This window comes from Salvelinus namaycush, chromosome 12 (genome assembly GCF_016432855.1).
Source record: "Salvelinus namaycush isolate Seneca chromosome 12, SaNama_1.0, whole genome shotgun sequence".
Taxonomy (NCBI): Eukaryota; Metazoa; Chordata; class Actinopteri; order Salmoniformes; family Salmonidae; genus Salvelinus; species Salvelinus namaycush.
The window spans coordinates 8,524,989-8,542,503 of record NC_052318.1 but is presented as its reverse complement, the minus strand read 5'-3'; the positions used below and the strand labels follow the sequence as shown (position 1 = coordinate 8,542,503).

Below are 17,515 nucleotides of genomic sequence, written 5' to 3'. Positions count from 1 at the left end.
GTGACACCAGGGCTGTGCCCATAGGACTCTGGTCTAAAGTAGAGCACTATGTAGGGAATTGTGGTGCCATTTGAGACCATTTAGTGACACCAGCTTATGCTCCATCCTCCTCTGTAATGTTGGCATAGCGGAGACGTTAACGGACACACTTTTCTGTTGACCCCGCTGCCAGAGTTTAGCCCTCCTCCATCCTCTATAGGGGTGTGGAGGAGAGAGAGATGCTGGAGAACCTTGTGCAGTGGAAACTGACCCCCAGCCCTTGCATCAGCGGCATGAGGGGAATCTCACTTTCTGTTGAACACCCGCGTTACATGCATATGCTTAAATATAGCAGCTCCCACAACCCGGTACTAGTAAATTAAGTTCTAATTTGGTCCCCTCTCCTCTCCCCCACAAACACACACACACACACACTCCTTCAACTCCTCCTACTCCCATACGCCTCCCCTATAGTCGTCAATCACCCACACATTTGGCATCCCTTCTTTGATCTATGCCTACATGACGGCAACGTGAGCTGCATACACCCTCCACATACCTGGTATTGGGCCAGCTTTTCTTGTAACATCATGTGACTGAGGTGATATTGAATGTCCCAGCCATGCTCTAATAATCAGGGTGGGCTGTGGGAAGCTGAACTAATGCAGTGTGGATGTGTTGTATGTGTTTTTACCCTGTTCTATTGTGTGTGAGTAACCTCATTGACTGAATCACTGACTCTTCTGTTCTCTCTTTCTGTTGTCTCTCCTCTCTCATTCCTCAAATCCTCTTTTTTTGCTCTCTACACTTCTATGGCTCTCTCTGTGCTCCCATCTTCCCCTCTTTCATTCCTCTCACTCGCTCCATCTCTGCCTCCCCCTCCGTCCCTCCCTACACAGCGTCTCTGAGCAGTCTGTTGATTACTCCGTTCCCCTCCCCGGGCTCCTCCCTCACCAGCAGCCAGGCCAGTAGCTACCAGAGACGCTGGCTCCGCAGCCAGACCACCAGTCTGGAGAACGGGGTCTTCCCAAGATGGTGAGAGACTGCAGCTCAACACATTTACAGACACACACTCCTTCTGGTGTCCCCCCGTCAGGGCCTCTCGTATGCCCATGTGAAGTGGAACCCGCAAGGACTTCCTCTAATTCCAGCAGACATACTGCTATATACAAATAACTGAACAGTATGGTGATGATAGTGTGTGGGCCCACTGGCTCACTCCCTGAGTTCTAACTACACATAGCAGCTACACTGGCACTGGCGTTTGCTTTGAATAGTAAATGACCAGTAGGCTGTACATTTTTGTATTGGCCTACAGCCAGTTCCCAGAAGTCAAAGGTGAGCTGTAGAGCTCTCTGACTTTGTGTACCTGTGTCTTCTTAGATCCATAAAAACGTGTAATCACACTGCAAAGACGTGATACAGATCAGCACCTCAGTCCTGGCTATATCGACACCATCGTAGACATCTAGAAGATCCATGGCTTGTTGTTGTTACCTATTGTCTATGGTTTTCCCCCAGCCCCTGTTTGAGAGTTTATGCCATCATACTCCTCTGTAAGGCATCATTTACCTTTTCTTATGTCCTTGGACTTTAGCCTGTTAGGAATCCTGTTCACTTCTCCATAGTACCTCTCTCTGTGCAACCCCATAGATTTAGGTTGATATTTATGGCTTTCCCCCTTGCTCCAGGTCTGTGGAAGAAAGCTTCAACATGTCGGACGAGAGCGGAGGTCCCAGCCTGGGCGTGGCCAGGAAGAAGAAGATAGCCATCGGTGTCATCTTCCTCCTCTCCCAGGACGAAGAGGAGAACATCAAGTTCCAGGACTTCTTCTTCTCCCACTTCCCCCTCTTCGAGAGCCACATGAACAAACTAAAAAGTGCCATTGAACAGGTGAGGAGCACCTCACATAGATATTGTGGTCGGTGTGTGGAAATCTCCCTGGTGTATTTGACAGATGTTAGATATACTACATTTTAATCAGACTTGCTCAGGATGTTAAACATATACAATGTAAAGTGCATTCGTAAAGTATTTAGACCCCTTCCCTTTTTCCACATTTTGTTATGTTAGTCTTATTCTAAAATGTATTTAAAAAAATAAAAAATATCTCAATCTACACACACTACCCCATAATGACGCAGCAAAAACAGGTTTTTAGAAATGTTTGTAAATGTATTGAAAATAACAGATACCTTATTTATATAAGTATTCACACCATTTGTTATGCGACTCGAAATTGAGCTCAGGTGCATCCTGTTTCGAGTGATCATCCTTGAGATATTTCTACAACTTGATTGGAGTCCACCTGTGGTAAATTCAGTTGACTGGACATGGTTTGGAAAGGCACACACCTGTCTATATAAGGTCCCACAGTTGACAGTGCATGTCAGAGCAAAGACCAAGCCATGAGGTCGAAGGAATTGTCCATAGAGCTCCGAGACAGGATTGTGTCAAGGCACAGATCTGGGGAAGGGTACCAACAAACCTCTGCAGCATTGAAGATCCCCAAGAACAGAGTGGCCTCCATCATTCTTAAATGGAAGAGGTTTGGAATCACCAAGACTCTTCCTAGAGCTGGCCGCCCGGCCAAACTGAGCAATCGGGGGAGAAGGGCCTTGGTCAGGGAGGTGACCAAGAGCCTGATGGTCACTCTGAAAAAGCTCCAGAGTTCCTCTGTGGAGAAGGGAGAACCTTCCACAAGGACAAACATCTCTGCAGCACTCCACCAATCAGGCTTTTATGGTAGAGTGGCCAGGCGGAAGCCACTCCTCAGTAAAAGTTACCTAAAGACTCTGAGACTATGAGAAACAAGATTCTCTGGTCTGATGAAACCAAGATTGAACTCTTTGGCCTGAATGCCAAGTGTCACGTCTGGAGGAAACCTGGCACCATCCCTATGGTGAAGCATGGTGGTGGCAGAATCATGCTGTGGGGATGTTTTTCAGCGGCAGGGACTGAGACACTAGTCAGGATCGAGGGAAACATGAATGGAGCAAAGTAAAGAAAGATCCTTGATGAAAACCTGCTCCAGAGCGCTCAGGACCTCAGACTGGGGGCGAAGGTTCATCTTCCAACAGGACAACGACCCTAAGCACACAGCCAAGACAACGCAGGAGTGACTTCAGGACAAGTCTCTGAATGTCCTTGAGTGGCCCGGACTTGAACCCAATCGAACATCTCTGCAGCGATGCTCCCTATCCAAGCTGACGGAGCTTGAACCTTCCAGAAGGATGAGGATCTGCAGAGAAGAATGTGAGAAACTCCACAAATACTGGTGTGCTAAACTTGTAGCGTCATACCCAAGAAGACTCGAGACTAATCGCTGCCAAAGGTGCTTCAACCAAAGTACTGAGTAAATGGTGTGGATACTTAATGTAAATGTGATATTTCAGCTCTTTATTTTTAATAACTGAACTAAAATTTCTAAAAAAAACAGTAGTTGCTTTGTCATTATCGGGTATTGTGTGTAGATTGATGAGGGAAAAAAATGTAATCAATTTTAGAATAAGGCTATAACATAACAAAAAGTGGAAAAAGTCAAGGGATCTGAATACTTTCCAAATGCGCTCTATGTTGGCCTAAAATAGAGAAATAAAAACCATTGACTTCTGTTAGATCTGTCAGCGCCATGTTTACTGAAGGCTGTATGTATTTGTGGGTCTCAGTTCTTGTATGTTAGTGTAGCCTGCCGCTCTTTTCTCCACTCTTCCCCTCCCTCTAATTACATGGCATGCCTCTAACATGCCTCTTTTCTCATTAAAAAGGCCATGAAAATGAGCCGGCGATCAGTTGATTCCAGTCAGAGGGCTCTGGCCTATAGCCGCATGGTGGATGGCCTCAATGAATTCAGGTGAGTTACTGTCATGTGTTTACTGAGACCAAGGCCAACCGCACTGAGAATGTAGCAGAGGAAAATCCCTTAGCTTGTTACCTAGGAGCCCAGGGAGGGGGGTGGGGGTCAAGAGGTATAGGCATGGTTTGTTGCAATAGGGACTCGGATAAAATATACAGTGTCAGAGTGCAGTAGATCATTAATCCACACGTTAGTTTAATAGTGATAGGTTTGGTTTCTGAGCTTTAGGTATTATGAATCATTATTTATATTAATAATCATCAGGTATATTATTAATCATTAGGTATTTTATTAATCATTAGGTATATTATTAATCATCAGGTATATTATTAATCGTCAGGTATCGTCAGGTATATTATAAATCATCAGGTATATTATTAATCGTCAGGTATCGTCAGGTATATTATAAATCGCCAGGTATATTATTAATCGCCAGGTATATTATTAATCGCCAGGTATATTATTAATCGCCAGGTATATTATTAATCGCCAGGTATATTATTAATCGCCAGGTATATTATTAATCGCCAGGTATATTATTAATCGTCAGGTATATTATTAATCGTCAGGTATATTATTAATCGTCAGGTATATTATTAATCATCAGGTATATTATTAATCGTCAGGTATCGTCAGGTATATTATAAATCGTCAGGTATATTATAAATCGTCAGGTATATTATAAATCGTCAGGTATATTATTAATCATTAGGTATATTATTAATCATTAGGTATATTATTAATCATTAGGTATATTATTAATCATTAGGTATATTATTAATCATTAGGTATATTATTAATCATCAGGTATATTATTAATCGTCAGGTATCGTCAGGTATATTATAAATCGTCAGGTATATTATAAATCGTCAGGTATATTATTAATCGTCAGGTATATTATTAATCGTCAGGTATATTATTAATCGTCAGGTATATTATTAATCATTAGGTATATTATTAATCATTAGGTATATTATTAATCATTAGGTATATTATTAATCATTAGGTATATTATTAATCATCAGGTATATTATTAATCGTCAGGTATCGTCAGGTATATTATAAATCGTCAGGTATATTATAAATCGTCAGGTATATTATAAATCGTCAGGTATATTATTAATCGTCAGGTATATTATTAATCATTAGGTATATTATTAATCATTAGGTATATTATTAATCATTAGGTATATTATTAATCATTAGGTATATTATTAATCGTCAGGTATATTATTAATCGTCAGGTATCGTCAGGTATATTATAAATCGTCAGGTATATTATTAATCGTCAGGTATATTATTAATCGTCAGGTATATTATTAATCGTCAGGTATATTATTAATCGTCAGGTATATTATTAATCGTCAGGTATATTATAAATCATTAGGTATATTATTAATCATCAGGTATATTATTAATAATCAGGTATCGTCAGGTATATTATAAATCGTCAGGTATATTATTAATCGTTAGGTATATTATTAATCATCGGGTATATTATTAATCATCGGGTATATTATTAATCATCGGGTATATTATTAATCGTCAGGTATATTATTAATCATTAGGTATATTATAAATCGTCAGGTATATTATTAATCATTAGGTATATTATTAATCATCAGGTATATTATTAATCATCAGGTATAATAGAGACATGAGGGGTGCCATAAGTAAGCTTGGGAGGGTCTGAGTGCAGGGAAAAGGATCCCATGTAGCAGTACTGATAAGGGGAGAAACCGTTTAAGGCCCAGATCACTGAGCTCCCTGCCTAGAAATAATGATGCAATGTGTAGCGATGAGGAGACACCACCCATAGTGGGGCATGTATACTACCATGGGTGAAACCATGTTTTTGTCTGAATGCAGCTGTATTGGCCCTCTGGGAAGAAGAAACTTGGTTAAGAGTAAAAAACACTCAACTGACACTGAGAATTAGAACCTAACAATAGTCAGTGACGTAGATGTCATCTGACCTTCCTAACTGGGTAGCGTCCACACAGGGTGTTTTCTCAGACCCAGCCAAAATAAGCACATTAATAATCTGCACTGTAAGCAGAGAGTGAGCACGCAGTCCCTACCGGTCCTGTCCACACTCGCAAACAGTGATGAAGCGCCAGCTACACCCATGCTGCTCCCAGTGCATGCTGGGAACCCCACTGCTGCAGAGCCAGTGACGAGGGAGGGAAAGGAAAGGAAAGACGTGTGGGGCGGCTTGTATCTCTGCACCACTGGCCACATGCTCAGACTCTTTCTCCTAGCTGAAGGCTTCCCATTGCTGCAGTCATATGCCTGCTGGCGCAGTGCCACAGCACTGAGCCCCAGCTGAGGAAACACGATCTTTCTCAGACAGTGTCCAGGCTACCAGAATAGTCAATTATATGTCAGTGCCATCAGCAGGAAGGCCAATTTCACTGAGGAAAAAACAAATATTTTAAATATCTCAACTTCAGCATCTAAATATACATCCACTGATGTGTATTTGCTTTTGACTTTTAGGCCTCTTAGGTCATGGAACATGATGGTGCAAAACAGAAGATATGCCTTTTGATGTTGTTGACTTGTTTTCCCCTCAGAGTAGGATAGAAAACAGCAGTTGAATCAGACTATTATTTTAGGGATACTATGGTGCATGTGCCCTTATGTGTCTTAATGTTTGATTTTTTTATCATGTGTTGGTCATTGTAAGTCATTAATGATGCATGCTGTGATAAAACAATTTCCCAAGTTGGTATTAATAAAGTAATACTCTACTCTCTACGTGACGCAGTCTGGCCTAACCAACACCCATAGCCACAGTCTGGCCTAACCAACACCCATAGCCACAGTCTGGCCTAACCAACACCCATAGCCACAGTCTGGCCTAACCAACACCCATAGCCACAGTCTGGCCTAACCAACACCCATAGCCACAGTCTGGCCTAACCAACACCCATAGCCACAGTCTGGCCTAACCAACACCCATAGCCACAGTCTGGCCTAACCAACACCCATAGCCATACCCATCCACACCCAGTATGTTACCTACATAGAAACACGCACACGCATTATGCTGATTGAATATCTGTCAGGGTCGGGATATGAAGAAAATGGGTGCGTTCGGTACCACAGAGAGGTTAATTTAACGGAAACGGTAATGTACTGAACGACCAGTTGAAGAATGATGGTGTTCCAGAGGGAGATTGTATGGTGTGTGTGTGCTGCTCGAGTTTAGCCATTTTCTAAATGGTCACACCCATTGATCAGGCCACACCCATCAAATGAGAGCAAACCTACCTCAAAGGCTGTTGAAGAATGGTGCGCACCCTTTTGGGGAAACGTGTCGTTTAGTACAAACAGTCAAACGTTGAATCGAACTGAACGCGCACCTGCTCAAGAGTCTCTTCGTTTCTTGACTGACTTGATATACTTTGCCTGCACAATCAGTATAGAGGTCAGAGGGAATGAATGAAGTCTAAACTTAGATGCGGTCGATGAACACCAATAACCCCACTTGAACCCAGGGCTCAAGTTACCTGACCGACAGGCTGAAAAGGCACCTCCTGTTAAAACTGTAGCGTTGGTAACATAACATTTTGGGCTACACGGTTTTTAACAGACTTTTAACTGAATTTTGACACACTGCAGGGAAATATGCTGAAATGGCTTAACTAGAGTCCTGTTATAATTAAACGAACACCAGAACCGTTTTGGTAAAGTTCATCCCAGCAACACTTCTCAGTATCTAGTATGTAGTAACCTATTAAAAGCCCCCGGTGTGGCATGGGTTGTGACAGCTCTTTCCCTGACGTGGGGAAGCCAGCTCAGGATCTATCCTTACAGCCTGTCTGAGCAGCTGAACTTTAAGGTAGCGATGGACGTGAAGGTATGTCTAGTCTAGTTTTATAAATGTCCACTGGACTAGACATACCTTCACGTCCATCGCTACCTTAAAGTTCAGCTGCTCAGACAGGCTGTAAGGATAGATCCTGAGCTGGCTTCCCCACGTCAGGGAAAGAGCTGTCACAACCCATGCCACACCGGGGGCTTTTAATAGGTTACTACATACTAGATACTGAGAAGTGTTGCTGGGATGAACTTTACCAAAACGGTTCTGGTGTTCGTTTAATTATAACAGGACTCTAGTTAAGCCATTTCAGCATATTTCCCTGCAGTGTGTCAAAATTCAGTTAAAAGTCTGTTAGAAACCGTGTAGCCCAAAATGTTATGTTACCAACGCTACAGTTTTAACAGGAGGTGCCTTTTCAGCCTGTCGGTCAGGTAACTTGAGCCCTGGGTTCAAGTGGGGTTATTGGTGTTCATCTTTCATTTACCAAATCACCAAATCACCTTATACCACCCACCACTGCGACCTGTATGCTCTAGTCGGCTGGCCTCGCTACATATTCGTCGCCAGACCCACTGGCTCCAGGTCATCTATAAGTCTATGCTAGGTAAAGCTCCGGCTTATCTCAGTTCACTGGTCACGATAACAACACCCACCCGTAGCACACGTTCCAGCAGGTATATCTAACTGATCATCCCCAAAGCCAACACCTCATTTGGCCGCCTGTCCTTACAGTTCTCTGCTGCCAGTGACTGGAACGAATTGCAAAAATCGCTTAAGTTGGAGACTTTTATTTCCCTCACCAACTTTAAACATCAACTATCTGAGCAGCTAACCGATCGCAGCAGCTGTACATAGTCCATCTGTAAATAGCCCACCCAATCTACCTACCTCATCCCCATACTGTTTTTATTTTGTTTACTTTTCTGCTCTTTTGCACACCAGTATCTCTACTTGCACATCATCATCTGCTCATTTATCACTCCAGTGTTAATCTGCTAAACTGTAATTATTTGCTCCTATGGCCTATTTATTGTCTACCTCCTCATGCCTTTTGCACACACTGTATATAGACTTTCTTTTTTCTACTGTGTCATTGACTTGTTTATTGTTTACTCCATGTGTAACTCTGTGTTGTTGTCTGTCACACTGCTTTGCTTTATCTCGGCCAGGTCGCAGTTGTAAATGAGAACTTGTTCTCAACTAGACAACCTGGTTAAATAAAGGTGAAATAAAAAAATACAATTTCTGGGAATTTTTTTCTGGGAAAGACCTTGTACAAATCATCAATCTCCTTACTACCTGTCATATCCTGTCTATAACCTATAGATCTTGTTCAATAGTTACACTACTTGTTTTCCTCAGTCATCAGCAAACATCTGGGCTCTGAAACTATAATTCCACACATTCCTCCATCCTCAGAGATTCCCTCAGCTCTGTGTAAAGCTCTGGACGGCTGCCCGCTGTGGAATTTCCAGACGCTGAATTGCCTCAGAGAGGGTCTCCCTTGTAAGCAGGGCCTGGACTGAGAACTGTGGCCCTCTTGTTCACCCCGAGACAATGATGGCTTGTGTTTTTCCCTCCCTCTCTCCAGGACGACCATCGTCAACCTTTACACCATGCCCCGCGTGGCCGAGCCCGTTTGGCTCACCATGATGTCTGGAGCCCCCGAGAAGAACCAGCTCTGTGGACATTTCATGAGGGAGCTTGCCCTACTCATGGAGCAGGCCTCAAAGAACCAGTTGAGTGCTCCTGTCTGTCTCTGTATGCCTGTATGTGTGTTACTGTGTGTGTGCGCGATACTTACATTTTTTTTGCTACTGCATTCAATAGTGAATGAGCTGCAAAGTCAGAAATCCCTGCCAATCTTTAGCTTGTTATGTCGATGTTACAAAACCAAGCTGAATCATTTGTCAATGTATCAATTGGTAGCAAGACATCCATAGAACTTCTCCGATGTTCCACTCACTGCATTAGTATGCAGTGGTCTACGACGGTCTGCCTCGTGATTTAGACTGACCAGTGACCACTTTGTCGTATCTCTGAATGATCACGAGATAGAGAAGAGGGAAGGAGCAGAACACGAGGCTGCGGTGGTGGAGATGAAGAAAAATGTGTCAAACAGAGAGTGAAAGACAAAGTTCTGTATCCCAAATGGCACCCGAATTTTTTCTCCCCCCCGGTCAAAAGTAGTGCACTACATAGGGAATAGGGTGCCATTTGGGATATAGACAGTCTGTGCCTAACACAACCGCTCTCTCTTCCTCTTCTCCCAGGTTCCTCCCTGCCCTCCTCACAGCCATCCTCACCAACCACCTGGCCTGGGTGCCCACTGTCATGCCCAACGGACAGCCGCCTATCAAGATCTTCCTGGAGAAACACTCTTCTCAGAGCGTGGATAGGCTGGCCAAGAGCCACCCCTACAACCCACTGTGGGCCCAGCTCGGTAAGAACAGACTACAGGCCAGGACTCTGGTTGAAAAACTCTTCAGTCTTATGTGATAGTGCTTCCACGCACATGTGGGATGGGGATTAAGCTAGCCAGAGGCTAGTACTTTTCAGACCAGGCTAGTAGAAAATGTGCCAAACTAGCTCCACAGGCCTGTGAAATTGGGTCTTTTCAAATAGCCCAAGGCACCGATTTGAAACTTTTTTTTTTACCCAAGCTATTAAAAATCGCGGCCTACTAGCCCGGCTGGCCAGTGCTCAAAATCCTTAAATTACATTCCAACATGGTTGCATGTTTGTTATTATAGCTTTTTCAAGCTGTCAGGTGGTATAAAACTCATTATCACTCCAAGTTATATAATATCTCTCCATCACTCATCAGTTCATGGTAAATAATATCTCTGTATCATTGACTATTAAAAGATGCTCCTATACTTAGCAATAACTAGCTGTAAATGGGGCGGCAGGTAGCCTAGTGGTTAGAGCGTTGGGCCAGTAACCGAGAAGGTTGCTGGATCGAGTCCCCGAGCTGACATGGTAAAAATCTGTCGTTCTTTCCCTGAACAAGGCAGTTAACCCAGTGTTCCCTGGTAGGCCGTCATTGTAATAAGAATTTGTTCTTAACCGACTTGCCTAGTTAAATAAAAGTAAAAATATATATATTTAAAAAAATAATAGATAGTGGGCTTTATTTTAGTACAGGCACAGTTTGGAACTTTGGTGTACTACTCCACATAGTGGCTGAACAGGAGAAATGCAGCACTGAGCAGTGATGCTGATGGAGATTTCCTTCACTCTCCCAAATGTTAAAGGGAAAAAATAAGTTATACACATTTGACCACATTTTCATATTCTAAATGTGGCTTTACTTATGCAACAAAGTGAAAATAAGAAATGTGTTGTTAACTGTGGTCCTTGTTTTGTGACTAGGTGACTTGTACGGGGCCATCGGCTCCCCGGTGCGTCTGTCCAGGACGGTAGTGGTGGGGCGGAGACGGGAGCTAGTCCAGCGACTCCTCTATGTACTCACCTACTTCATCCGCTGCTCTGAGTTGCTGGAGACCCACATGCTGGACAGCACTGAGGACGAGGCCATCGTCATCCCAGGCTCTCTCATCACCACCTCGCTGCAGCGTGGGGAGGTGGAGGAGTCAGATTATGTGCTGGTCACCGTGCACAAGCCCAGCGGAGACTACCTCAGCCAGGGTCCCGAGCCCCAAGAGGACAGCAGCTACCCCTCACACAGCAACAACAGCTTGCAGTGCAGCACCTACACTGAGGCTGGCCCTAAGGAGGGGGACAGTAGTAACAACAGTCAGGGTTCCAAGAGCAGTGTCCTGCAGGCCCAGGCCCACTCCAGCCACAACACTAACGCTGTGCCCATCATCCACATGGAGGATGTTAGTGAGCCGCTCAAGGAGTCACTCAAGGAGTCACCAACCGCCTGTCTGGAGGCCAAGCTGGAAACAGTGGTGCGTGTGGGCTCCGCCTCCCCCAGGGAGACAGTGGTGCGTGTGGGCCCCGCCTCCCCCAGGGAGCAGGTCTGTGTGCTGCTGGAGACGAAGCCTGAGACCGAGTTAGAGGTCAAGGCCAGCGAGAAGGAGGGGATGGGGAGTCTGCCCATCAAGGTGTTCCGCTCTTCTGGGATACCACTGGAGAAGAAGCCCCCTGACAAGACCGTACCTGTACCTATACCCGGCCCCTTTCTGTCAAAACACCAGGAGGAGCCTGCCACCAAAGTGCTGTTTCTCATCGGCGACCCCCAGTCTCCGGGATCAGACACCGAGAGCAGGAGGAGGAAGCTTGAGGACATTAAGAAGCACAAGAAATGCATCAAAGAGAAACAGAGGCCGCATCCGCAACTACAACAACAGCAACCGCAACAACAACCACAACAGCAACCGCAACAACAACTACGACAGCAGCAACCGCAACTACAGCAACCGCAACTACAGCAACCGCAACTACAGCAACCGCAACTACAGCAACCGCAACTACAGCAACCGCAACTACAGCAACCGCAACTACAAAAACAAAAACAACAGCAACCGCAGCAACCGCAGCAACCGCAACCGCAGCAACCGCAACTACAGCAACAGCAACCCCTACAACAACAGCAACCCCTACAACAACAGCAGCAGAGTGGGTGCGGTGACGGCGGCGATCAGAGGGTGAAGTCTACTACCAGCACATCACCCGACCAAACCAAGACCAACGCTGGCGGAAAGAAGACTCTGATGCGTGTCTTCAGCAAGATGCCCCAGTGGAACCCTGTCAGCGAGGAGGAGTGCTCGGAGCTGTTCGACGAGTACTTCAGTGATGACAACCCTGTAGAGACCAGGACTATAGACGATGTGGCGAAATGCCTGGACTTGTCAAACGGCACGGACAAAACCCAGAAAGAGCTTCTGGACCCTTCGGGAGTCGAGAGTAGCAGTTGCTGTAAGGGACAGGGGGATCAGGGACAGAAGGGAACAGGGCAGTTGGGTGTGGGACCGGGGGGTGTTGGTGGGGATGAGGCTGACGTCCAGACCCGGTGTACGGGGGAGGCTGACGTTAAGACCAGGTGTTGGGGGGAGACTAACATCCAGACCCGGTGTGGGGGGGAGGCTGACGTCCAGACCAGGTGTGGGGGGGATGAGGCTGACGTCCAGACCAGGTGTGGGGGGGATGAGGCTGACGTCCAGACCAGGTGTGGGGGGGATGAGGCTGACGTCCAGACCAGGTGTGGGGGGGATGAGGCTGACGTCCAGACCAGGTGTGGGGGGGATGAGGCTGACGTCCAGACCAGGTGTGGGGGGGATGAGGCTGACGTCCAGACCAGGTGTGGGGGGGATGAGGCTGACGTCCAGACCAGGTGTGGGGGGGATGAGGCTGACGTCCAGACCAGGTGTGGGGGGGATGAGGCTGACGTCCAGACCAGGTGTGGGGGGGATGAGGCTGACGTCCAGGCCCGGTGTGGGGGGGATGAGGCTGACGTCCAGGCCCGGTGTGGGGGGGATGAGGCTGACGTCCAGGCCCGGTGTGGGGGGGAGGCTGACGTCCAGGCCAGGTGTGGGGGGGAGGCTGACGTCCAGGCCAGGTGTGGGGGGGAGGCTGACGTCCAGGCCAGGTGTGGGGGGGAGGCTGACGTCCAGGCCAGGTGTGGGGGGGAGGATGACGTCCAGGCCAGGTGTGGGGGGGAGGCTGACGTCCAGGCCAGGTGTGGGGGGGAGGCTGACGTCCAGGCCAGGTGTGGGTGTGGCTCTACAGACACATCGGAGGCACGTTCCTGTAGAAGTTGTTCTGCTGAGCAGAACATGTGCATCCTGATTTCAGTAACCGGCCCCAAAATGGCCCAACAAAAGAAGGGGGCCCCGCTTAATGACTGTGAGATCCCCCGGAACGAGAGTTCGGACAGTGCGCTTGGGGACAGCGAGAGCGAAGACGCAGGGCAGGACATCCACAGGCAGAGTGACAGCGACACCTACTACAGAGATGATCAGGAGCCAGATGAGTGGCAGGAAGAGGTGGAGGTCCCCTTCCCTGGGTGAGATACACACTGCTAGTGATGTCAACATTATAAACGTGTTGGCCTTCATATTAGGTTTTCAAGACACATATCAACTTCTATGTGAGTTGCATTTCTGGGTTACAATATGTTCTGATGTCCATCTATGCCATGTTTTAAATCAACAGGTCAAAGTTGGTGGAGCATTTCTCCAAACCGAGCATTGCCAACTTTGGGAGGTCACTGTTCGGAGGGTACTGCACAACCTATGTGCCGGACTTTGTTCTACAGGGGATGCCCAACGATGACAAATTAAGGCAGGGCCTCATGTCAGAATTAGCCCATGCTGTACAGGTAAGACTGCTTTATACCTGAAGCATTGAAGTTTGTGTTAAAACTGGATTATGAGTCTTTATGCTTGCTCGAGGCTCATAAGGCGTCAACAGGAGTGCACCGCTGTATCTGGTCTGCATCGGTCAGAGCACAACGTTTTCTCTTCTTTTCGCAGCATCCAGTGTTGGATGAGCCCATTGCAGAGGCGGTCTGCATTATCGCAGACACTGATAAGTGGACGGTGCAGGTAGCCAGCAGCCAGAGACGAGCCACGGACAACAACAAACTGGGGAAGGAGGTCCTGGTGTCCAGCCTCGTGTCCAGCCTGCTCCAGTCCACCCACCTGCTTTACAAGATGAACCTCTCCCCCAACTTTGTAAGTTCATACAAATACCAAATAACTAGTTATTAGCACTGTAAAAAAATCCCTACTCAGTAACACATTAACACGAGGCTAATCAGTAACACGAGGCTAATCAGTAACACGTTAACGAGGCTAATCAGTAACACAAGGCTAATCAGTAACACAAGGCTAATCAGTAACACAAGGCTAATCAGTAACACGTACACGTTAACACAAGGCTAATCAGTAACACAAGGCTAATCAATAACACAAGGCTAATCAGTAACACAAGGCTAATCAGTAACACAAGGCTAATCAGTAACACAAGGCTAATCAGTAACACAAGGCTAATCAGTAACACAAGGCTAATCAGTAACACAAGGCTAATCAGTAACACAAGGCTAATCAGTAACACAAGGCTAATCAGTAATACAAGGCTAATCAGTAACACGTACATGTTAACACAATGCTAATCAGTAATAAAGTTGTAATTCAGTTTGACATCCCTTTCCTCAGTGCATAATGCACCTTGAGGACAGACTCCAGGAGGTCTACTTCAAGAGTAAAATGCTGGCAGAGTACCTGAAGGGACAGACTAGGGTGCACGTCAAGGAGCTGGGGATGGTCCTGGGGTGAGCACCTAAACCGTTTTTATACATTGGCGTTGCGTCCAAAAAGACACCTATTCCCTATATAGTGCACTACTTTTGACCAGAACCCTATGGGAATAGGGTCCAGTTTTTTGTCATATCAGTATTGTGATCCATGTTGTCTTTCTGTTCTTAAAGGCCCAATGCAGCTGTTTTTATCTCAATATCAAATCATTTCTGGGTAACAATTAAGTACCTTACTGTGATTGTTTTCAATTAAAATGGTAAAAAATAGATTCTTAGCTGCTGAAAGTTGTAGCCAATTTCTCAAGAATTTTGCGAGGACTGCCAGGGCGTAGTTGTTATTACAGAGAGGTTTGGAACTCTTTCTTATTGGTCTATTAACTTATTTACCACCTGGTGATGTCACCAGGCAGGCTAAAACTACATACAACCAAAACATGCTGAAATTTCAGGCTCTTTTTTTCAAACAGCTCTTACACTAAAAGGACATTATCATCATTTTCACAATTTGACAGTATTACTCCAACCTCAAGCGTAACTCAATATTAGGAAGGTGTCCTTAATGTTTTGTACACTCAGTGTACATACAAAACACAGGGAAATCAAGTTTTTGACTGCACTGGGCCTTTAAAATACTGCACTGTGTTATTTACATCTCATTAACAATCACAGTAACTGAATTAGGAGAATAAACCCTTGGCTTGTTGTTCTGTTCTTCACCTATGTACAATATTCTAAGCATGGCTTTTATCATTCAGTATTGAGTCCAGTGACCTCCCCCTGCTGGCAGCGGTGGCAAGCACTCACTCTCCCTACGTGGCCCAAATACTGCTATAATAGATGGAACCAAAGCCAGAGGTGGCGGGTGGCTGTGGACTGGAGCAGCCGGATACTGTGCTTCACCCTGGCCCAACACGTCGGCTTGACCCTGTTCACTGACGCCCTGCTGATGCTCTGAGAGGGCCGGTGCAGTGCAGTCTCCTGGACAAGGTGGGCATCCCAAATTGCATACTATTCAAAAGTTGTACACTATGTAGGGAATAGGGTATCATTTGAGATGCAGAAGGGCCTCTTGGATGGATCCGAGACCTCAGCTACTGCTGCTGCCACTGGGCATACAGACATACTGCCACAAGGGGACAGCCGAGTCCATGGTCTCCTCTGATAGTAAGAGATGAAGCTCTGTTGGCCCACTCCAGGCCAGAGAGGCATGCTGCTGCTGTGGCCAGTTCTCTTCTTTTTCAATGTTTTCACCCCTCTGCATCAACATTATTTTAACCTGGTTAAAGGACAAGAAAGCCAAATCATTTTTCTGTTGAGTATAAATAATAAAGACATCAATTATAAAATATATACTTTTTACATCTACTACTTTCCTGTACAATCTTTTACCCGTTTAACCAGGAAGCACAGGTGATAGATAGGATGAGTTTTTTTGTTACTTGTAGTGAATATGATCAAATTCACTTTATTTCAATTATGTTTCTGTGTTCTTCATGTATTTGTTTACAAGTGTACTTGACCTGAAATGTCTCCCTCAATGGTCCATAATTCATTGGATTTCATTTGAAAATGAACTACACTAATTATATAAACATAGGCCTGGAAGTCGTATCTGGGTAATTTATACACATTCATTGTAATTCTTAACTGCAGTGTAGCTTTAACATTCTTGATCACAGGTACAGCACTACCTCAGATATTTTGTGGGCGATCGATGCTACACGCTTTTTATAGTTGCCGACTAGATAAGCCTGAGAGAATTATTTGTATTTTTAAATCAGTGTAATGTTCAAATAAAACTGCCAACCCAATGCTGAACTCTTGAAAAAGGGATGTTAATAATTACATATTTGAAAATGGGGAAAACCTTTGTAATTATTTTTGGAATACAAGGAGCTCATTTCTACTGCGGTATGTGGGGAAAAATAAACAAACGATCTACATATATTTTCAAACTGAAATATTTTCACAAGTTTAAAACATTTTTATCGCTTTGACACCATCATACCATGTTTACGGCTGTATTGCATGCTACGAAGGGAGAGTTTGTGGAATATCTGTTAGCAATACGTGTATCAGTTCCTTAAACTATTCTCAATGTTTATGGCAAAACCAATAATAAATAAAAAATTGCTGCATTGATTTTACAAAAGCAAGACGCAAAACCACAAATCTAAACCACAGATTTGTTTTAATTTTTTGTATAAATATTTTTACCAACCATGAAATTCATGTTGCATTTCATTTGGAAGTACTTTGTCTGGAGAGTGTGCCATGCTATGGAGTCTTAATGGACATGTGGCATGAATGGATCAGGGGCTTCTGAAGAATTGATTTTGCTGGTTGAAATTATTTTTACATGCTTATGTAAGATGCTAGGTTCTTCAGGATATGTTCTTATTGCATTTTGTAAAGCTCCTGATTATTTCTATGAGGTATGTTTACTTTTCTCTTCATATATGAATAAATGATTTAGTATGGTGTGTAACAGTTAATGTAAATTGTACATATTCAGTTTATTTCCATGTATTTGTACATAATGTCTTTGAATATGAATTGTTTCTAAAATGATCCTTTCCCAATTTTAAGGGAATGTTGTGCAATAAAGATGCCAATGTTGTA

The 17,515-nt window shown here is 44.8% G+C and overlaps 1 protein-coding gene across 1 annotated transcript in view; it reads left to right on the top strand.

Annotated features, from left to right (window-relative positions):
- LOC120056759 (folliculin-interacting protein 1-like) overlaps positions 1–17,515 on the top strand; it is a 44,167-nt gene extending 26,652 nt beyond the window's left edge. Inside the window, exons 9-18 of the mRNA XM_039004967.1 lie at positions 879–1,014; positions 1,671–1,872; positions 3,747–3,832; positions 9,257–9,403; positions 9,939–10,108; positions 11,041–13,639; positions 13,789–13,954; positions 14,109–14,309; positions 14,793–14,908; positions 15,649–17,515. Of these exons, the coding sequence (XP_038860895.1) occupies positions 879–1,014; positions 1,671–1,872; positions 3,747–3,832; positions 9,257–9,403; positions 9,939–10,108; positions 11,041–13,639; positions 13,789–13,954; positions 14,109–14,309; positions 14,793–14,908; positions 15,649–15,727 (3,902 nt within the window). The 3' untranslated portion in view covers positions 15,728–17,515. The remainder of the gene's footprint in view (positions 1–878; positions 1,015–1,670; positions 1,873–3,746; positions 3,833–9,256; positions 9,404–9,938; positions 10,109–11,040; positions 13,640–13,788; positions 13,955–14,108; positions 14,310–14,792; positions 14,909–15,648) is intronic.